The sequence below is a fragment of the Dipodomys ordii genome, unplaced genomic scaffold (genome assembly GCF_000151885.1).
Source record: "Dipodomys ordii isolate 6190 unplaced genomic scaffold, Dord_2.0 Scaffold47, whole genome shotgun sequence".
Lineage (NCBI taxonomy): Eukaryota > Metazoa > Chordata > Mammalia > Rodentia > Heteromyidae > Dipodomys > Dipodomys ordii.
Window position 1 is genome coordinate 5,286,368 of NW_012267263.1, and position 23,302 is coordinate 5,309,669.

Genomic DNA, 23,302 nt, shown 5'->3' on the forward strand with positions numbered 1-23,302 from the left:
ATAACATTATTGCTAAGAAACAGTTATTGTTTGTAATCAGGTTTTTGTTTTACATAGTTTCTCCCTTAAATAATCTCCCAAGGCCTCACCACATTGCTGCACTGTAGACAGAAGTGGGTATTACTTTGTCCTCTTGAAATGATAAAAAGGAGAATCAAGTCAGGTCACTAGGATTCAGGCCATACATCAGGCTCTGCCTGAGATGTAAAGATTGCGACAGGCACAAGATGGAGTCTGTCATCCATGAAAGTCAAGAGAGAAAGTAGCTTGATATATCAGCCACCAAGAGGTGAGCGGAGGGTGCTATGTGAAAAGAAAATGTAAAGAAAGAGGGCCTCCTTCAGATGGGGTAGAAAAGCATGTCCGTGTGCAGGTGCAGTAGATTGAATGAAAATGTCTGTGGATGAAGTCATGGAATAGACCTATGAAAGAAGTGAGGGTTTGAGCCAAGTTTGTTGAGTCCCTACTATTACATTACTTCACTCCCCACAACCAGAAGCGTGTGTGGTCTCCAATGACATTCAGTAAATAAAGTGCTATTTCACTTCACTGAGGCAAGGAAGCTGGCAAAACTGGTAACTGGTACTGAGAGCAACAATCTATATGGATGAGATTCCCATTCTGTAGGTCCATAGGGCACAGACTGCTGTAGAGACAGGAGCAAAATCTGTGCTTCATTTTTAAATGCTAGTGTCGAGGTAATGGTTTTCCAGCCAGCTGGAATGGGAAAAGATCTTCAAGAAATAGAAATTATAGGAAATAATGTTGGCTTAGTTCTTCTCATCATATAAATCTGTCTAAACCCTACCGCTGCACTTTTCAAGGGTTCTGTCATGTTCTATTTTAAATGTAGAGAACAGAAAGATGGCTTAATCCCTAGACCTATTTGTTTGGGAGGAATAGAGCTAGATGAAGCCTGTTCTAGCAAGCAGAATCCATCATGATGGGCAGGAGAAGGGAGCAGCCCTTGGCAATAGGTGCAACCCTCAGGCATGTGCTTTGGAGTGTCACTAAGGGCAGAGCTTATCTGTCCTATTTTCAGGGGTTTCAGTAGAGTGGAGAGGCCTGGTGTGCCAAGGCCTTTCTTCCCAAGGCTTGGGCCTGGGCTCTAGCTGGTTCTACCCCTTACTGTGAATATTAGCCTTGGGCAAAGACTTCATCTCTCCACTTCAGTTCCCATTTCAATAAATAAATAGTAAAATAAGTTATAAGGACCCCTGCCCCAGCAACTTTCTGGGAACAAAATGGGGGTAGTGACAGTAAGCCCCCAGAAAGAAGCCTGGAGCAGTAGGCATGCTACAGCAAGAGGCCTGGGAAGTAACATCCCAAAGATCACATGCTATTTGTCCAAAGGTGTGTGAGTGGGAGTCATCTGGCTTTGTGGTCATCTTTCAACATTATCAAAGGCACCTGGTCCCTTTTAAATTCTACTTCAGTAACTGGGGTAATGACTCACAGAGAATCTGGATCTCCTTTGCATATTCCTACAGACAACCAACTCCTCAATTTGCTATGCTTACCAAGTGCCCCTTATTATTTTCTTTGGCTCCTCCCAGCTCTGGGATTAGAGGAGCTGAATAGAGGTTACTGTCTTCATTTTAAGATGAAGAATGTGACCTAAAGTGGCTCTCTGACTCACTGGCTGTGAACTAGAGCAAACACAGCCACAGAGAAGCCGAATGGGGAGCTGCCAGGGCTTCAGATTCCTAGCTAGGGCTGGGCTAAATGCAGCCCAGTTCAATTTACCAGATCAGAGCCAGTGAGCAAGCCAACCTAGTCTGTAATGTACAAAGAGGGGCCATGTTTTGTCCTTCACAGGCAATTGTTCTGCCTTAACATTTTAACTGATCTGATTAGTGAGTAGTGCCATGAGGCATTTTGCCTCTCAGGATGAGAGCATCAATGGGCAGAAGGCCTTATAAAAACACAGAGCCAAGGTCACAAAGAATTACACAGAAGAGGAAAGACTGAGAAACCCGCTAGGAATTAAGTAGATCAAATGGCTGTCCCTAAATACCTGGATCCACATGGCAGGGCGTTAATGCTGCCCAGTGAGAACAGAGGCAGGTGCTGTATTCTGCTGGCCAGCAGAAGGGCATGGCATGCCTGGCAACCACTAGCTTGGGTGCCAGCATGGGACTGGAAGAGTCAGAAAGGTCAGACTGCTCCAGCGAGCAGAGGTCACATTAACCTTCCTTTCCTCTGTTGGGCTACAATTTGCAGTCAGCAAAGGTCAGCCAGCCTAGCAAGGCTAACACTGACCCGAGGCTGTCTCTGTGAAGGCTTTGAGGGAGCAGGTCACCAGAAGAGGAGGCTGCCTAGGGAGTGGAGGTGAGAAGAGGCAGGCCCTGAGTCCAGAGTTAGCAGCTGGCTGGGTAGTCAAGTCCAGCTGGTTCTATTAAGTCCAAGCCCAGAAAGCCAAATGGCTGGGTGGTACTGTCCCAAGGGACAGAGGGGTAGGGCAAGAGAAAGGATGGGAGAAGAGGGGAGGTAGCATTCAGGAAGACTTCATGGACTTTGGCTAGTTTTCTCCAACATAGTGAGATTTAAAGTAAAACAAACTGGAATAATAATCTAAATAAACTCTCATGAAAGACAGCCAAGGTAGAAAATTCAGAGATAGAAAAAGTGTTATTGATACTCCTAATATTATAAGTGAGATACCAATAATAGTAAAAAAAAAGTCTGAGAGACTCGGTCTTAAATGAATCAGCAAACTGCTGGATTGGAGGTATGGCTCAAGTGGTAGAATGCCAGCTATAAATAAGAGAGCTGAGCAAGAGCACAAGGCTCTGAGTTTAAGTCCCGGCATAGGCCAGAAAAAAAAAAGGAGGTTGTAAGGTGAAGTAAAATTTAAATGAATCACAAATATTATTCTAAACCTAGAAGGGACAACTTTCAAAAGTGAATGATATACTGAGACAAGACAAAGACTTTTGACAAAGATAATTCATATTTAAATCACAGGTTTTAAATATTTACCTCTGGTAATTTTATCAACTCAGTCTAAGAAGATGAGCTCAGAAGAGAGTGGAATTGTAACGATCAATGTTAGAAGTGCCATGAAGTATTACTAAGTGTTCTGCCACTGGTCCTTGGAGAGTCTAGCTCTTTCTGGTCCCTTCTGAGTTTACGGACTGCTATGAGGCCCATGAAACGAGAAGGTAACAATTAGCTTGACTAGTTTGCTAGTCACAGACACGTGGCTTCAGGAGCAAGGACGGGCTCTAAGCCTGGCTCTGCCACCCTTACCACAGAAGACCAGGGTGGCATCCTCCAATTAAGTGAAGAAAAGAATGTCCAGGCTAGTACCTAGACCTGTTTAGAACAATGCTTCCCAATCGGGCCCTCTAGAGATAGAACATTTGGAAGACTAGAGCAGCATGAGGATCCTTTATCTAAAATGTTTGGGATCAGGAATGTTCCAGATTCCCCCACCCCTCAGATTCTGCAACATTTATGAATTTTATTTTATTTTATTTTTTAATTTTTTTTTGGGTCCGGTCGTGGGGCCTGAAATCTGGGCCTGGGCGCTGTCCCTCAGCTCCTCAGCTCAAGGCTAGCACTCTACCATTTGAGCCATACTGCCACTTCCGACTTTTTTCTTTTTAGCTTATGTGGTGCTGAGGAATCGAACCCAGGGCCTCAGGCATGCAAGGCAAACGCTCTACCACTGAGCCACCTTCCCAGCCCCTGATTCTGCAACATTTGTGTGTATATACATGCACACATATACACACACTTATATAATTAGGCATATATATATGTATACACACATGAAATCTCTTGGAGCTGGAATCCAAGTCTAAACATGAAATTCACTTATGTTTCATGCATACTTCATACATATAAGCTGCCAATAATTTTATTCAAATTTTAGATGTTATGCATGAAAAAAAGTTTCAAGGTGTGACATTTTCCACATGTTGTGTTATATTGGTGTTCAAAGATTTTAGAGATTGGAGTATTTCAGATTTTGGGTTTTCAGATTAAGGATGCTTAATTTGTATCTATATAGGTATCCATTCACCCCACTCCCGTTTTTATACTTAAAAAATGGTAGTAAAATACACAGGATGTATTTTAACCATTTTCAAATGTACACTCACTTCAATGGCATTGTATGTTCACATCATTGTGCAGCCATCAGCACTATCAATTCTTTTTTAAAGAGGTCAGAGCTCTTCTAAGTGGGTCCCCGCTCACTTCACCCTTCTGTCTCTTCAGGCACAGGCAATTCTGGGCTTTAACAAGGAGGTTAAAACACTATGATCCAGCAGTCCCTCCGGCTACCTTCTCCTTGGCAGGATATCAGGCAAGTCCATATTAATCCTGAGTCATTCCCAGACGCACTAAACCATTTTAAAGGGCAATTAGTGGCTTTATACAACTTTATTTATTTACTCAAAAGACTGTAACTTCTTCCAAGGCTCTTTTCTATTGTGTAAAATACATGTTTGGGACCTTTTAAACTGTGTATTATTTACCTGATAGGCCTCAATGGCTTCTCTGGAGCCATTCAGTTTTATTGTAGAAATTAGTACTAGGGGGGCTTTTAAAAAGCTGAGTTTTAGACCCTACAGTCTATGTTTGCTCTTGTTGTTAATGCAGTGTTAATGCAGCTGACTGAGCTAATGGCCACCAAAGGGCTGAGAGGGACACTTATGCGGCTTCCCATAGGAGCAGTAGGGCCGAGGCACTCTGCTGTCACAGTGCCTGGTTAGAGAGGAGAGCACTGCAGAGGGGGCTCCGGTATCACTTATCACTCTTCACACAGGGCTCCCCCCATGTTATCTGAGAATGACTGTTTCTGAAATAAGTATTATTTGCTTTGAGATGATAAAATGACACCAATTCTTTGGAGATCTGCTGGGAAAGTGTCAGGAAATGGCCTGGGATGGCTTTTAAGTGAGTGAAATGGGAAGGTGAAGCCAGAGGGATGGGTTGTGATGACTTGGAGGTGTGCCTGGACCTTGCCTGGGTTTCACTTTCAGGAGCCAATAGGCTAGATTAGAACATATTACAAAAGATGGATTAGTTGGAAAAGGCAAAGGACATTTCTTGGGACTTATTGGCATTTGTTTTCCTAGAGTGTCAGTGTACAAAGAAGCCCACACTATTAGTCCTTAGTTGCTTCATAATTAAACCTATGATTTACTATTTTTCTCTGCTGGGTTTTAAGCCTCTGGGAAGACTTAAATCAAAGAGAATCTCCTGGTCCCTGGATGAGAGTTTATGTTGCACAGCATAATTACCATCCTTGATGGTAATTGATCTTATCTGTCCCTAAACCTAGCTGGGAGGTACTATCCTCACACTGTCTGTGCAACTGGGATACTTCAGATTAAGATGGGTAAATACATTGCCCCAAATCAGTTCGTCAGCATTCCATGCTTGCTAATATCACATGCAACATCCTGGCATGTCTAACAAAAAGCAAAGGAATAAGGGACAGCTGTGGTAGAGGGTTTTTATTTTCCTGATCAGGAGGGCAGAGTGGAGTAGCAAGGTTCACTTTCTTAGCATGTCTTGTTTGAAAAGGGATAAAGCAACCTTCACCTGATCTTTCCATGAACTAGATGCTTTCAACTAACTTTCTTCACTTGCAGAAAAAATCCTATACAAAGGACTTTTTTTCCCCTCCTGTGGAAGGAGTTTAAACTTGGCATTCTGTCTATAAGAAAACAGTGGTCAAATAGTATTAGATGTTTTGTATGAGTGTTGCTTAGGGGAAAGACAAATGACTTATTTTTTTTCCCTCATTTAAAATGAAACAATTAGGACTGAGGGTATAGCTCAAGCGGTAGAGCACCTGCCAAGAAAACATTAGACCCAGAGTTCAAATCCCAGTACTGCAAAACAAACACACAAAATAAAACTTTAAAAGGCATACTATAAGTCATGATTATGTAGTGGTTTTGTATAAAGTATGCCCCATTCTTCAAGATGTGGTTTCCACTCTCTAGTAGTTTCTGAGGAGGAGTATAAATCTATTAAGTTCTCAGAGTACAAAAGCAACAATTGTACGAGGGGCTGGTAAACTAGAAGCTGGGTCAGGGGGTTGTTTGAGATAAGATTTCTTCCATTTTTGAAGGAAGCTCTGCATAGTGAAGGCACAACCTGCTCTTGTCCCCTTGCCCTATTTGGTGGCTACCTCCAGCCACTCTCCTTCTAATATCCTGCCCCCAGAGAAGGCTGGGTTTATATTCCCTGTATGCCCTGTAGCCCGATTCTACTCCTGCCATTCCTCCTTTATCTTCTGCCCCTTTATTCCTCGGTCACCAATACAACCACCTTCCATTTGGTGCTTCAATTTTCCTTTTGAATCCTTTCCTCTGTGTTCTTCTACTTAGCTAACTGTCTGTCAACCTTATTTCCCTATAACTTAATGAATTCAGAAGAGTGCATCTCACTGAAGCTGGGATGGGCATCAGCTCTAAAGTCTGATTCATTCTGGGAATTTAAGGCTGTGAGATGAGGGGCAAATTACTTGAGTTTAGAAAAAAAGGACTCACTAGGATTTGGGGGAAACAGTTTAGAATATGGAAATAAATGGAAGTAAAAGTTCTAATACTGGATCCTTTCTTCCTTGCTAAGACGGTTGTTATGAGGATAGAAGTATCACACAGGAAACAGTGTACTGTGTGACATACAACTGTTCTAATAGAAACTCCATCAATTTGTATAATATAGCAATATCCTAATATAGACTTAATTTATCCCCATGTGTACATTTTCTCTACCACATATAAACTGCTTGGGGGTAGAATCCATGGGTTATGAGACCAGCACAATGCTTTACCTGTGTATGGGCTCAGTTCTACAAATATTTATTGAATAAATTATGGAGGGGAAAAAAGAAGCAGTAATACCTGATAGAGACTATATAGAAGGGCAGAGATGAAGAGGGGCTGTGAGAGGAAGGATTCTGAAGTCATCTGGTATAGTCCTCTTTTTGTTACTAATTTCTAACTTATTATATTCTATGTACTGGTTGGTTTTGATCTTCCGAAATTTCTGAGACTTCCCTGTTTACTCTTGGATTGATATATTTTTAACTGTTCAGCTGTTTCTAATCTTTCTAAATTTTATCTTTGTAAACTTCTAAATTTCCATATGACCTCTATGACAGCTGGTAGTGTTCCCCATTCTAAAACATCTTTATAAGCAGGCATGGAATCTGCCTGCATCCCTTTGTGATGAGCCTTTGTTCATTAACCTCTCTCCCCTGAAGCAACTTGTTGTAATGCTGATGACCAGTTCCAGAAATTTATTTTTTGTACAATTTTTGTTGTAAAAATACTGTACAGAGGTACAGAGGGGTTTCAGTTATGTCAGCAAGGTAATGAGCACATTTCCTATTGAGCATTGTTGCCTCCTCCTTTGTTTTTCCCCTACCATCCCTTCCCTCCCACATCCATAACTACCCCCTCAAGCTGTAAAGTAACCTTAAGTCCAAAGTTGTCTTTTTGTAACCACAAAGCAATGACTCAGATCTTTCATTTGTTCCTTGCTTTCATTCATTTACAAAATGACTTATTTTAGTTCCTTTACTGCTAGACCCTGTACAAAGTGCTTAGGGAGAGAATAACTGAGACAGAACAATGTATGGAAACAATGTAGCAAAAGGAGTCCAAACACCTGTCTGTGACTGCATTCAGATCTGCTTTGTTACTGCATGGAGGAGGGTAAGAGAATTGTATTGACTGAAGACCTGGGGTATAGTCACAGCCTGGCCAACACATGTGAGTCACATCACCTGTGTGGAGGGGTGCAGTATTTTTAAATATTTTATTGTTATTATAAAGGTAATGTGTGGAGGAATTACAGTTACATAAGTCAGGTGAAGAGTACCTTTCTTTTCGACAATGTCATTCCTTCCCTTACTCTCCCCAGGTTTTTATTTCCTCCTGTACCCACCCACAAATTGTATAATTCATCTTCAACATAAAATCTAGTGAGTACCACTGATGCATTTGTTGACCCTTTGTCTCACGTTCAGATTTTTGTTTTAGCTGTAAAAAGGGTCACATCTTTCTCTCGGTGAGGATCATAAAATGAGATGGCATAAATGGGACAGTGCTTCTAACCTCTAAAGCCCTTTAAAAACATTATCCACATGGTATACCAGAAAGACTTTGCTATGAGGAGCTACTTGCTTAGGAGAGTCTAGAAAATGTGGGCTTCAAGGGCAGGGTTGATATGGAACTGTCAAACTAGGGAACTTAAGACGATTTTTGAAGTGCTCCTACCCCTTTTCCTGACGTCTGAAGAAGAGATCAACTGCTAGCAGTACGGGGCAACTGTGGCTTTCCTTTTTGCCAAGGACTGAGTAAAATGGTACCCAGGGCACCTGAGCTGGTGCCCTCCCCTCCCAAACACACCCCTGTTTAACTGTTGAAATTGATCCACTTTACTAGGGATTAGGAAGGTAAGAGCTAAATACAAAGCCATCATCCTGCCAGTCAGGTGCCCACCTTGCCTTGCTCTTTTACAGTGGGCCAATTAGGTTCTGTTTTGGGACACAGATAATTTCACATTCTTCTACCTAGGTGGAGGAGAAACTCCTTTCATTTTAGGTTATTTCTCATTTACCTAATTTCATCCGATTCTCCCTAGTAGAAAAGTATATTGCACTTGTAAGATTTGTTTGAGAGAAGGAAAAAAGAAAAGCAGCAGATACACAGACCTCTCTCCTTACAAAGGTAATCTCCGTCTGGTCAGCGAAGCTGTGAGCACAATCACTTCTCCCTCATTGTGCCCGCAGCACCCAACAGAGAATACCTGGTGCTCAATAAATATTTGTGGAATAAATGAATAAATCAATGTCAGTTGTCTGGATCTAAATATAAATGGGTCTTGGACCTCAGCTACTGCCAGATGGGCAGACAGGTTACAGTCTGGTGATGCATCTCCAGGGCTACAAAAATGTCGCCATGGCTGGAGCTGCAAGCTGACATTTCAGAAGATGATTACATGCACAATTTAACTACATGGCTATTTGTGCTCTCCAAGTGCCATCGCTTCAACAACTGCCTTCATGTTGGTTTTCTTGCTTGTTGCTTTTTTTTTTTAAAGTCGAGTGCAGTTTTTTTTCCTTGCCTCTCATATTTCTAGCTGAATGTGATTTATTCATATGAAATTACGCTCCATTTTTATAAAACCCAAGTTACTGCAAATGATGCTTGAGGTTTTGCAGAAAATATTAATTCCTGATCTGCTGCTATAAACCATGCCTGCTCCTGTGCAGCAGCTCTGTCGCCCTGAGACAGATGGAAGTAGTCCCACGGTATGATTAACTTCTTAGTTCTGGCAATTTCCTTGTGCTCCTCTGGCCCTAGATTTCTAGATTGACCTCCAGCTTCTCTGCAAATTCACAATCGCTCAGCTTGATAAATCATGCGAATCCCCTTTCTGATCAGAGTTATCTACTATTTACTACTTATGAAGGGAAGTTAATCGTATTCAAGGTACTTCATATGCTGCACACATAGCCTTACTTCTTCTCAACAGCACATTGCATATTTTCCACATTACTGGCTTTTGCAGTGCAGAGTCCATACCAAAGACTCACCTTTATAAGGGAGCCTTGTGCTCAAATAGCCCTCTTCCCCTCCCCCCCCCACTCCCTACCTGCATTGAATACAATGCCCAGAAGAGAAGGCATTTGTGAGGCACATTGTAAGGAATAAAAATGTAAGAAGGATAAGGTCCTTTGCAAACACATGTTCTTGACACTGGTTTAGCTCATAAAGAATTTTGCTACCCTCTCCCTGACCTGGTTGTTTGCAGTTTTTGTCATATGGGGGGGGGGCATCAATGAACCTCTCCTAGGCCAGCTGACTCCCAAAGGTATAAAACTACATGGGGAAAAATCCTATGGTTTTATAGAAATATATATATATATATTCTATGTTAGTGAACACAGAACATAGAAAAGAACAAAAATCACACCATCCCACCCTCAATACTCTGGGTAGAGGTGCCCAGGTTAAGTCAGGCTGAAGTCTAAATTTCCTTTCCATTTTCCAGTTATGACCTGAAGAGTACTATGGCAAAGTGGGATATGAATTATCATTTGGTTTTTGATTAGGTTTACATATATCATTTGATAACACCAACGGAACAAACTAAACCAGGGAAGAAGAAGTCAGGTGTATTGGACTATGAGTTAGTGGGTTACATTGCATATAGTCCTGCATGAGAGAATCCCATCAACAGATGGATCACTCTTGGTGAAAGGCTATGGAAAGATTGAAGAAAACATCTTAAAATACATGGAGTATTTACTGCTGAAAATGAGCTTGGGTCTCTACCAATTCCAAAGTTCAGAATTTACTGGGGCATTCAAACCTTTTCCCTTAAGTTTCTTGTCTCTTGTTTCATTGCACAATGAGGGATTCTTCATAGTTTATGTGAAATACAACAAGGCAATTTTTGCAGTAATAAACTCCACACATGCATGACAAATCCAAGCATGCAAAATGTTTAACATCCCGGTTCACAGATTCTTTAGGGACAAAATCTGATTATGAATTATATACCACAATAAATAGGGCTCAATGTTTCATAAAGCAATTTATAGTTCATAAAAATGACAAAATGTACCTGTCAGATAGAGCGTGGAGAGCTGTTCTCTGGGCTGCCTGCTGGAAGAAAGGGCAGAGATGTTTATTTAATATTCTGACTTTTAAATTATGTGCTCAATCAACACTTAAAAACCCCATGTTACACACATTTTTGTCATGTGGCCAAATTTTAAACGACTAACAACACGGTAGAGGGCTCTATCATGCTATGAAAGGAGCATTACAGAAGAGGTAATGAGTGCTATGGCAATGTGCACGTATCACCAGAGGGCGAGGCGAGCATGAGGTACCAAGAAATAGACCCCTGGGGTTGGCCAGGTCTTGATAAAGAGCAAAGACCGGAGCTATTGTGTTTCTATTCTCTGGCATCATTTTCTCATTACTTAATTTTTTTTCCTACCTCCCTGCCACTATTTTAGTTAGGATATAATTTCTTACTTTCTTTTTAGATTGATTGGAAAATATCTCCACAGTTTGAAAATGGAACACTACAATCTCAGGATTATTGATTTTTGTGGAACAGTAATAATATTGTATTTTTTGAAAGAGATTTTTAGAGGTCCGTTCTGGAATATTTATAGATATTGTATGATGCTGGGATTTGCTTTAAAACAACTCAGTGGGAGAAGGGGTGAGGGTGGGCATATTCATGACAGAAACATATTTTAAGCAACATGAAAATGAAGAGATTAAGGTGGGACCAGTCAGGAAGGTACAGATGAATGGTAAGTAGTATATGTATGGACCCTGCAGCTCTTCAAACAGTGTCTGGGACTATTAACAGATGTCTAGGTAAATAGCTGCTGAGTAAACATTAAAGAAGTAAATCCATCAGGGATTCCTTTCTGCTGAAAACTGGGTGGAATTTTAAAGGCAAGGAGGGATATGGTGAGGAAGATGTGCTGCTCAGCTTCCAGCAGTGGTTCTCCAGTGGGTTACTTCTTAGTTCTTGTCCTAGGTATGTCTGAAAGTGAGAAGGGGTATCTCGGAATAGGTTATACTCAAGAAGGGACTCATCTGTGGCATTTAGTGCCTGGGGCCTAACATCTTTTAAGGAGCAGGAAAGACCTGCTTTGTACACTGAGGAATTGTCCTTTTAAAATGACATAGGGGAGCCATAGTGAAATATGCTAACAGAGGGGCAATGAATACAAGGCAGACCTGAGAAAAGGGATACAGAGAAAGTGCGCTTTGGGGCCTGATAAAAAGAACTGAAAAGTCCGAAGAACTTAAGATCATTCCTCCAAGTGGCACAACAACAGTGATTTAGAAAAAAACATCAAATGTAAGAACTGGGAACTGACCGCTTATGCCCTAGGCCCTTCATCCATTCATCCATTCATTACGGACCTTGAGTGTAGCTCTCTATCAACATCTCAGTTTCCAACTGCCCTTCCCTTCTTTGGATAAAATGTGGAAGGAGCCAGTCAACCCATGCCTAGGCCATTGTGGACAATGGAATGGGTTGCTATCCTCTGGATCCCAGAAAATTAAGGCCCAAGTTTTCTAGCATGCCAGGGTTAGAGAAGTACTTCAAGAAAGGAAGGCAAGTGTGAGAAAAATGAGGGAGAGGATAACAAGTTTGTCAAGAAATGTACTCACTATTTTAAGTATGTAGCTAACTGTAACCCCTCTGTATATCATCTTGACCATAATTTTTTTTTAAAAGGAAGCCATCAGCTAGATTTGATAACTCAGGCCTATAATCCCAGACACTTCAAGAGGCTGCAATTTGGAGGTTTGTGGTTTAAAGCTAGCCTGAGCAGAAGTTACTGAGACTCCATCTCAACAAAAAAAGCTGAGTAATGATGGTAAACACCTGTAATCTTAACTATTAGGAAGATATAGGTAGGAGGATCACAATCTAAGGCTGGGAATTCAATCTCGAGAAACAGAGAAGCCATATTTTGAGAGGTCTTTAAAGCCAGTGACTATAGGAGGATAAATGTCCCCAGAAAACCTGCAGCCTCTAATACACTTAACACTGTTAGGAAGCTGAGTCATGAGAGTAGACACGGAAAGAAAGAGCAGAAAAACAATCCCAACAAACCAGATCAACTCCAACGGAGAGCTGAAGTGGGATTCCATGGTGACCTGGGTAGAGTCAGCAGACATGAGGCATGGCACAAAATGGGGCATGAGTTGTTCAGGGCCTAAACAGTGTCCTGGTCAAGGGCAGGATCACAGGGAGCTAGGAGTCTTGCAAGTTCATGGCACAGGATTGGCAGGCCTAGTAACCTATGGTCCAAGTCCCTGCCCCAGCAGGTATTCAGGCATGCCTATCACCTGGGAGTGGGACTTCACCTTCCTTCACCACGAAAACAAAATGGTGCCAGTTAAACCTAATTCCCTATCATCTACCACGTGGCCAAGATGGTGCCAGTTAAACCCAGTATCCTTATTTCAAGCTTTTCTGAAGAATAACCAAAAAGCAGAAAAGAACTGGGTGTACAGATCACTCTGTATAGTGCAAACATGAGGCTCTGAGTTCAAACCCCAATAGAAATAAATAAAAAAAACAAAGAGGATAAAGGAATTGTTCACAGATCTTGAGGAGGTCACTGAGGCAGAAGAGAAGCCAGAGAGGCAGCTCAGGTGTCCCCTTCTCTTACTCTCTGCCTGAGCTCTTTCTCACAGCCAGCCCAGGAGCTGCTCACTGAAAGCATCCAGCAAGTGATGGGTGCACCTATCTTTGTTCTCAGGGTTGTCCTCTAGAGAGTTTGCACTCAGCTTTTACTTTTGGTACAGATATTTGAAAAAGACTCAACTTTCTACTCCTAGCTGTTCAACTGAACACCCTGGAAGTATTTTGAAATCGCTGTAAGAAAGGTGGAATGTATTATTAGTATGGTCTCTTAACATTATCACAGCAGGAGGCATGAGAGGCTGATCCTTCCTAGGATAACAGAAACCATAAGAGATGTGACTAAAAGTTCACTATGAATTTTCTTCTAGCCCTGAAAATAGTTCAGGGCTGGAAAGGCCCTGCTTACAAACACTCTTCCCTCCTGACTTTCACAGGGAAGTACAGCACATGTTGATGTAAAGTCGGCTAGAAAATTAGTTTAGGAGCCAAAGCAAAAAACAAAACAAAACAAAAAAGGTAAGAAACTTTATTGCCCACCCGCACTATGAATCAATGCATCCCAGGTGGTGGCACCTCCTGATAGTAACTCTGCATGACTTGGTCAAAACTAATATCAGCTTTAGCATTGCTATGTGATGCTCAAACCAAAAGGTACTCCTGGGCTTAGAGACCAGGCTCTTACCAGCTACTCTTAGAATCTGCCCACACAATTTCTTCAGTCAACACTATAGTACTCATCCATTTTTTAAATGTTTGATTTTGATTGTGTTACTTAATTTCCAATCATCCTAACTCCACAAAGGACAAGTCATCATCCATTAAGAGAAGGGTGAAGAATATAATCAAAGTTTAAAAACAATTTCTTGAGAAAAACAAGCTTATGGAATTAAAATTGTAAGTTAGATCCCAGAGCAAATACCACCAAGACATTTTTTTCTGTCCCTTTTCTTTTTTTTTTACTTTTTAATTTAATTTAATTTAATTTTTTTACCAGTCCTGGGACTTAACTTTATGGCCGAGGCGCTGTTCTTGAGCTTTTTTTGCTCAAGGCTAGCACTCTAATACTTGAGCCATAATACCACTTCCAGCTTTTTCTGTGTATTGAGGAATCAAACCCATGGTTTCATGCATGCTAGGCAAGTACTTTACCACTAAGCCACATTCCCAGCCCTTGCCCCTTTTCTTTAAAAAGTAAGAATAATATGAAGAAAATCCTTGGCTTTTGCATGCTATTTTATTTTCACTTGGGAAATAATAAAAGAAATAAACATTGGAATTAAATAGCCAAGAAAAAAATTACTCAGGTGACTCATGATTGAAGCCTGGAAAACTACTCATTGTAAACTAGATGAATTGTCCAATTTCATTCCTCAAGAGTCACATGTTACAGCAACTATATTTTCTTCTCTTTGTAAATTTCTCATCATCTTTTCCTTGTAACTTTCCTTTTATTTGGTTTTCAGCAAAATTGTTTGAGAGGGTTAAGAGAATGCTTCATTGATCTTCCTGAATTCATTACTCATTCATGAATGACTCCAAAGCTTAAGTTTAAGAGACAAAACACATTTTCTGCCAGAAACAGTCACTTCCCAGCCTCTCCTCAAGAGACATCTTTTCTATGGCTTTATTATAACAAGCTTGGTGCTTGGGAACCTAATCAGTATATATTCAGGTTCCAATGTCTGCTAAATGAATTACAAGTCACAATCTGTTATTGAAGGAGGAAATTAAATGACCTTATTGTAATTGGGTTGAGCACAGAACAAGTTCATGGATATTTGAGTGGAGAGTAAAACAAAGGGGAGAGGCTGAAACTCAGAGGCAGCCCACAAAGTTCCTTTTTTTTTTCCTTGACAGAAACAGAACTAATGCCTGGGCATATATATTATTTACTCTGAGTGACTTACTATGTGCAGGCACTGGGTTTGGCTTTAGTGACAGGCAAAGTAACAAAGTTACCATATTGTGTCTATTAGTGTCCAGAGTGGGGAAGTCTTGAGAAGTTCCACATGTAAACAGTTTAGATCACAAGGCTATGCCTAAAGAGAAAAGGATGTTATGGAACTGAATAATGAAGGGTCAAGAAGGACTCAGCAGGTAAGGAAGAATAAGGCTGAGGACTGAAGGATAAAGGAGAGTTAGTGGCTCAGAAAAATGGGAGTAAGGAACAAAGGATTTTATGCAGGGAGAAGTTTGGGGGCAAAAGCTACAAGCAGCTTAAATTCTGGCTCAGCTGAAAAATTGCAAGTAGTCACTGTGGTGCAGACAATGGGCCCTTAGGGACAATGGCAGAGCAAGCTGAGGGAAGATCAAGGGCTCTGGAGGTCAAATGCAGAATTGTGGAGCTTATTCATAGGGCAAAGGAAGTCACTAAAAGGTTTATATTACAGGAAGCTGGGCAAAGCATGTTTAAACGTTCTATGCAACGTCTTGTGAATATATGAAAATAAAAAAGAGTAGGGAAAGGGAGAATATGAACTACATTTTTCAAATATCGATGAGACAAAGGATGAACAAATGCAGCAGTGGTACTCACTAGACACCATGTTGAAAATGAACTATATAACTTATGGGTGGGGATAGGATGAAAAAACTGGGAGAGAGTGAGGGAAGGGGTGACAGTGTTAAAAAAGAAAGGTACTCACTAACTGATGTAACTGTAATCGCTCTGTACATCACCTTTATAATAACAATAAATCTTATTTTTTTAAAAAAGAAAGGAGTCCCAGTTTTCCACTTGAAGCACCTGGAGTGAATAGACACCACTGGTGAAGATGAAAAACTGGAGGGTACTGGCACTGGGGCAAGGATGGAGTTCATTTTGGGAGTATGAAGTTCAAGTTGTAGTTGGAAATATGAGACTGACACTATTCAATGTCCAATAAAAATATACCATTAATAGTCCTAACACACACACACACACACACACACACACACACACACACACACACACACACAGGGATTCTGGGTATAGCTTTGATATTATTCTAAGAGGAAAGTATACAGTAACTAGTTGGAAAATGTCTTTTTATCATTCCAGATGTGATGAATCTCCATTTTTACTATTAACAGTATCAAATTTATTCCACTGACAATTATTAAGGGAAGGGTCTCTGCTTCAGTGATTTTGATCATATTCTACAAGCTGTTTCCATATTCAACTGCAAAATACTCAGCTTCCATTGGGATTTTATCTTGATAAGACCATGTTAAGTAGAAAATATCCTAAGTCAAAATGTAGTTAAAGGCTGGTGTATGGCTCGAGTGGTAAAGTGTCAGTCTAGCATGTTCCAGGGCCTGAGTTCAAACTCTAGTATTGACAAAAATATATAATATACCTAACCTACATTATTCTGCAATTGAAAGACCTAGTACATTCTACAGAGTTATTTTCTCTTGAGATGTGACTCCACCTGCTAATTGCAGAGCATTCTAAGAGAGGATCAGACCATTATTAGTGTGGGAAAAGACCAACACTCAAAATTTGAAGTATGATGACTTCTGAATACATATAATTTTCATACTGTTTTAATGTCAAAAACTTGTTAAGTCAAATCATTATAAACTAAGAACCATCTACAATTGAGAATACCAACCCAACTAATTTTTGTTCAATTGCTGTTAACTGAAGCAAGCTGTGAAATTTTGCTAATTATTTTTATTCAAGTTGAGATTTGCATTTATTAATTTGTTTTAATGTTTAATATCTTCTCCATCTACTAACACATTTTATGTTTCATTATATTCACTTTCATGTAATTGTTTTTCATTTCAGTATAGGTAATGGGTCTCTTTAATGTATTACCACATATACTTCCATTAAGTATTTTACCTATTTATAAGACAAATACTGACTCACAATAAAAAAAAGACAAATACTGTTCAAAAAAGAAATGTTCTCATTACCTGACTTAAGTAACTGCAACCTCTCTATCACCTTTACAATAAAAACTAAATGAAAATTTTAAAAGACAAAAAAATCCTTACTTGTCTACTTTTTCTTAGTAATTATAGGTACTTTGCACTTTCAGATTCCTAGAAATGTTTTCTAGTAGGTTTTGCTCAGTAGGTTTTGACCTTATCCTGTTTCCTACAGAGTCAGGTTGAGTCTATAATTTATCATCATAATAAGAACATTTTTGGAGTGAAAAGGAATGCTAACCAGATGCAAGTCAGAGGCTGGAGAATACAATCATGCTTTTCTGGGCATTGTAGATTGTCTGGTTTCTCTAATAAAGACTTCTCTATGCAAATATTACTTGCTGTTTATTAAACTCACATTAATTAAGATCATAATAGAAGGCAGAATTTTAGAGGATGAGGAACTTCTCAATAAAGCAAGCAAAGGGCTAAATGTGGGCAGTAGAAAACAAATCAATTCTTGGTAGCCTAAAATGAATTCAATGATCACTAGATTTCCTGTTCTTCCTATTTGTACTCTATTTAGGTTCAGCCTATACTGGGAGGTCTAGCTCAAGCTTGATTTCTTAAGCTTTCTTTCATTGAGGTCCCTTTCTCTGAACTCTAACACAAGTCTAAAATGAGTTAGCACTGGGTTCCACTCATTCTTGGGAAGCTTGTCATCTACCTTATGACAAATTTTTGTTGTGGCTTCCCAAGTTTCTTATAAGACCACTGAAGGTAGAGACCCTAGCTCAGCCTTCTTCTACCAGAAAGAGCTTCTTCCACACTGACATCACTAATGGGATGTGAGTAAGAAACTTCTGGGGATGACAAACAAAGATTCTGTTTCACAGTCTCTCATCGATGAGTTTTGTGGAAATATATTCTCTTACTTGTTTTGAGTGCCAATGCTATGGCTTGCACTCAAGGCCTTTCACTCTCATTTTTTTCCCTTGCTCAGTTTTGCTGGTGCACTACTCCCTGAGTCACAACTCTGGTCCAGCATTTTAATGGTTAACCGAAAATGTAGTCTCTTTCTTGCCTGGGCTGGCTTTAGATTTTGTTCTTCTAGATCTCAGCTTTCTGACTAGCTAGGATTACAGCTGTAAATACAGGTACCTAGCACTTTTATTAAAAGTATAGAAGATGGGGTTGGAGGTGTGGATCAGTTGGTAGAGCACTAGCCAAAGAGCTAAAGCATCAGGTACCAAGTTCAAGTCCCAGTCTTAGACCTAAAAAAAAAAGATAGAAGACATATTCCCATTTGAAGAAAGTTTGCTTAGTTTTTTCCTCTTTACATAGGATTGCTTAGATGTTTATAATTACCAGGTATGTGCTAATTTATTGAGCCCTTATTCTAGCCTATGGAAAATGCTGTTGGGGTTTGAAATCTGCCTCAGTGATACTACCTCCTAGATCAGACTCTTACCAATAGACTGATCTGGACAGATCATTTGAAGTCAAATTAGTGAAGGTCCTATTTCTGGCAAGTCCAGCCTTCTGAGAGGGATTAAGAGAGACCTATTTGCTTTTGTTGAGCATTTTCAGGACATTTTACTCATTAGAGACTATGAACTATCTATGCCACCTAATTTGTTACCCTTTCTGCACCAAAGCAGTGGCTCTTCTAGGCCCTGGAGCTTTTGCCATCACAGATTTACTTGATTCAGGAGAAACAGAGATGGTACGGGACAATGTGAGCAGATAATGTAGTCACTCCCCTCCCCCAGTCCCCGTCATGGGGACCAACATCAGTCTCCTCCCAGAGGGTCAGGATGGAGAACAGTGTGTGGGACTCAGAACACAATGTCCCAAAGTGTGTTGCCTTGTCATGCTAAGCACCTGGAATGGAAAGAAACTGGAAGTCCTCAGAAATTGCTTTAGAATCCAGGGCTCTGGATTCTTCCCTGGGGACTTCCCCTGCCAAGCACTGAAGGGGGCTCTTTCTGAACTTCTCTTATCAGACCAGAAAATCTTCTTCCAAAAGAAATATAAATGCCTTAAACCCTTAGAAACAGAATTGCTTTCCTTCAGAAATCTCATCAAATAACTGAGAGGGAGAGGGAGGGGGGGGAAGGGGAGAGAGAGAGAAGAGGGAGTAGGTATGGGAATGGGGAAACCTAAAATGGTCACTATACCCAGACTTTTCATTTATCACTTTGAGGGCAAGCTAGTAAGTAATGGAAAGAGGCCAGTGACAGCTCCACAGAGCAGCAGATGCTGCCTCAACCTTACTGTGGATTGAAGATGAAGCGAAAGGGGACCAGATGCATATTGAATGCTGCCAAGCTGAGTGAGAAGAGGATTGGTTGGACACTGGATGGAGTCTGGCAGACACTGAAGAGAGCTTTATCTGGGAATGCCAATAAGGAGGAAGGAACAGGGAGGATTCTAAGTTTTCTGAGAATTTTTGCTTTACCTCAAATTTATTTAAAGGCAGTGACACATTGTTGACCTCCAAGCTTGCTAGACACTCCTGGGGAAGAATTCTTTCGACTTCCAGGCTTTCCACAGGGCTATGCTCGAATGAACAGCCTGCCAACGTTAGGTCTGGGTAGAAGCAAAGACCACTACAGTCACTAGGCAGAAGAGGGGAAATCCATGCATGCTGCTAGATGATGGTGAAGGAGCTAAGCTTACTGTCTCACAATTGTGAGGGGCCGTCATGAGGATGCCAGAAACCTTCAAACTCTGGAACAGAACATTGCCGAGGCAATTGTGCTTTCTTGGAGAATGTATACACATGTATTCAAGAACTTGTCTATTTATAATTTCAAAGTGATAGCAAACATACAACATTAGCCAGCATACCTAATTCTGGCTGACTTCTAAGAGACACTTTACAAGGAGTACGAGCATTTCAATTTGTGGTTCTTGGGAGGACAAGGTTAAATTTGGAATGTGGATGGTGACACTGGGTTGCTGGTCTAACTGTGGTGCAGCTTCACCTTCTGGATGGCTCTTTGGTCTCCAGATCTCCCTGGAAGAGTCAAGTCCCCTAAAAGACTGTGACATACATTTAGGGCAAAGAAACAAAGAAAATAATTGGTAATAAATGTTAAATTCTGTGTTACCTGGTGTGCTTTCAGACAGTTCTGGTCCTGGTTGGATTGAATGTGGTGCGTGGGCTATGCATGAGATGATTATATTCATGGTGGTAAAGCTCTGCATGAAGGTCATGCTGATGAAACATATTAGCTAGTCCAGATTAGCTGGTTATTTAGGTCATGTTGGGGAAATAGGTCAAGTATCCTAGCACACAGAGACCTGTGTGGGCAGGAATTGTTGCTTGATGGTCCAGTCTCTTCCAGATAAAAGCACTGACTAAATCCTGCAGGTTTCAGTCACAGCTGTTTGGCCTGTTCATTTGAACTCTGGTCACTCACATGTTCACATGTTACCCTCCTCTGCTATCAAACATGAGAAGCTATTCCCCCTACTCAGCTATACCAGACTGCTTACTAACCAGTCTCTTTCCATTCCTTCCTCCCCCACATTTTTCCTACCAGGTTCTGGTTCTTCAGTCTACTTTCTATAAGACTGTCATCTATGGTGAGCAGATGAATACATGAGCATGCTAAAACTTGGAGAAAATTCCTGTGCTACCTCAGTAGGATAGAACCTCCTTCCTTTCCCATTGACTTTGGTTGGTGGTTTATATTGTGAGTGTAACTTGCATCGTGGAATGCAAATGTTTCTTTGTTTCTGTATAAAGACCAGATGAAAGTAACATAATTTTCAGAGTCTTGCTGAAAATTCAACCTGAACTTAAAGAACTAAAGTCTAAGGCTGGCATTACATTTCACTTAAACTGTCCTACTCAAACAAAATAGCAGTATTAAAGGTTAAAAAAAGTTTATAGTGATTAAGAGAGATTCTTCTAGTGGTATTTTGCAAATCAATTATGTAAAAACCCACTCATGGAAACAATTCTGAGGATGTCATTCTTGGTATCAGGATTTTCACTTCCAGAGTGAACACACTTTTGCAGTTTATATGTGAAAGTGCTCTCACACGTGTTACATCATAATCACACACACTTTCCAGATCTGTCTTGATTTTTTAGGAATACATTCTAGGCTGAAGAACTAAATCCCTGTTCCTGAATCTGCCTTCCCCACAGAGATGTCCTGGCTAACGGCATCCTTGAACTTTTCAAGCAGGGCAATGATCACATCTAGTAGTTAGCAGCTGTTTGTGATACGCTTGTTAAAGATAATGGTGTTTCATTCTGTATAACCTGTTGGCTGCAGATTTGATTGAGATAGAACTGGAAAGTGCGAAGTGGTCTTGAATAACCAGACACAAATTCTTTCCATGAAAAAACGTTTTCACCTGAGGAAAACTGTGCGTAAGAGATAACCAGGCCCATTTGGAGAAGATTTGGAAAAAATGAAAGTGAAACTTTCCAACTGTATCTACACCAAACACCTGAATAAATAATGATAGGCAAATCCTTACTGTAGGCCACCCACCCAGTGTGGAGAAGACTGATAGCAGGCACTCCAAGGAGCAACTGTTGCCACTTCCTAACAAGCTTTTGTAGGAAAACAACAATACCGCCATCACCAACAAGAAAACCCATTAAAGTCACAGGACAAATGGCTCTTCCTCCGAGTTAAACAGAAATGGTCTCTGGAGGAGAATTCCACTTCCTCTGCCAACCAGCAGGCTTACTGGATGCTGTGGTGAAGTGTGTAGAGGCTGATGCCTGGCCCTCTCCTGCTCCCTGAATGGAGAATCGGGTGGGGGATTGCTATCTGCCACTAACAAAAACTTGGCTTAGTTTCAAAAATGCAGCTCTTTCTATGAATTCTGCAAATTACAAAGACTATGGTTACCCATTTTGGTGTTCATTATATATTTGCCCATATTTAATGGAATGTCTTTTTAATTTTTGTATAATTGTCTTCATTTTGCAGATTTCCATATTCAGAGTCCTTAGGCTGAAATTAGGTACATCCCATGGCCCCAGGCTGCTTGGACACAGCTAAGCTTATATAAATCTCAGGTGGATTCCTAAGAGGAGGTCCTAAAAATTACTTAATGAACAGCCTTGTGAGCTTTTGTATATCTGTGCCCATTTTAAGTCAACTGACCAATTTTGGAAATTGTTAACAAATCAGTATGAAAAAGGCAATCTGCCTATGCTGATGTTTTCCACAAATGTTTACGCAGAGTGGCAAGATATCATAAGTGAAATTTTCATTTGCTTCTGGTGACAGTAAAATTTTGTTGATAAGATACTAGTTAACTAGGCTTTATGTCTGCCAAACATATTCTTCTACTGAATATTTATGTCTGTTTCTTTGTGATTGAAGGTTCAAATAGATGATGCTTCCTAAACAGGATGCTGTGACAAAGATCTGATGGACAGTTGTTTTCAACTACAGTTACTATCATGTTTTCATATTGAAAAGACACAATATGTCAGCATGATCAAACTGGGTATGTAGCTCAGGTACAACATTAGTGTAAGATTAAAAATAAAAACAAATGCAAGCTATTCTTTTTCTACTATGTTGCGATTAAATTTACTTTTGTATAATCCTTTAGGGCAAGGCATTTCTTGGCATTAAAATTTACTTAAAATTTTTGTGGTTAAATTATCATAATAAATATCACTAATATGTAATTCATCCAGGCAAATAAGCCAACATCTTGCATGGATGTTTGGAGTTTAGTAGGTATGGAAAATGATTCTTGGAATGATTTATGTAAAAACTGTCTAGTTCTTGTTTGGCTACACATAACTTTGACAATATACTTCATTTCTCATGGAGGAGAAACTTGATTTTGGAGACTTGCCTCCAAACCTGGTCTTGATTTCTGCTTCAACTCCTGTTTATATAATTCTACACAGTTCTGGCAGGATTCAAGAGCACATATCAGGGTGTTGGCTTTTATGAATCTCCTGGGATGTGAATGTCACATTGCCTAGATGAACTCTGGCCACAAATCCCGGACAAGCACAATGACTCTATTTATTCAGACTTGGCTGCCTGAATGCAGATTGACTCTGTGGGTAATAAATTTTCACAGGCCAAGAACTTCAGCATCAACCAAGCTGGTCCTGAGAGAAAAATGTACTTAGGAAAGTGGGATTGTCTTGCAAAAACCTCCTATGTTTTGATTCCATGTCTGCATTTCATTCAGCTAATTTACATGGCAACCTATCAACATGCACTGTCAATGGCTTTAGAGGTACTCTAAAAAATAGCTC

The 23,302-nt window shown here is 40.4% G+C and overlaps 1 protein-coding gene across 1 annotated transcript in view; it reads right to left on the reverse strand.

Annotated features, from left to right (window-relative positions):
* Positions 1-23,302, reverse strand: part of Aff3 (AF4/FMR2 family, member 3) — a 436,486-nt gene that overhangs the window by 82,955 nt on the left and 330,229 nt on the right. Inside the window, exon 10 of the mRNA XM_013019735.1 lies at positions 10,609-10,649. Within this exon, the coding sequence (XP_012875189.1) occupies positions 10,609-10,649 (41 nt within the window). The remainder of the gene's footprint in view (positions 1-10,608; positions 10,650-23,302) is intronic.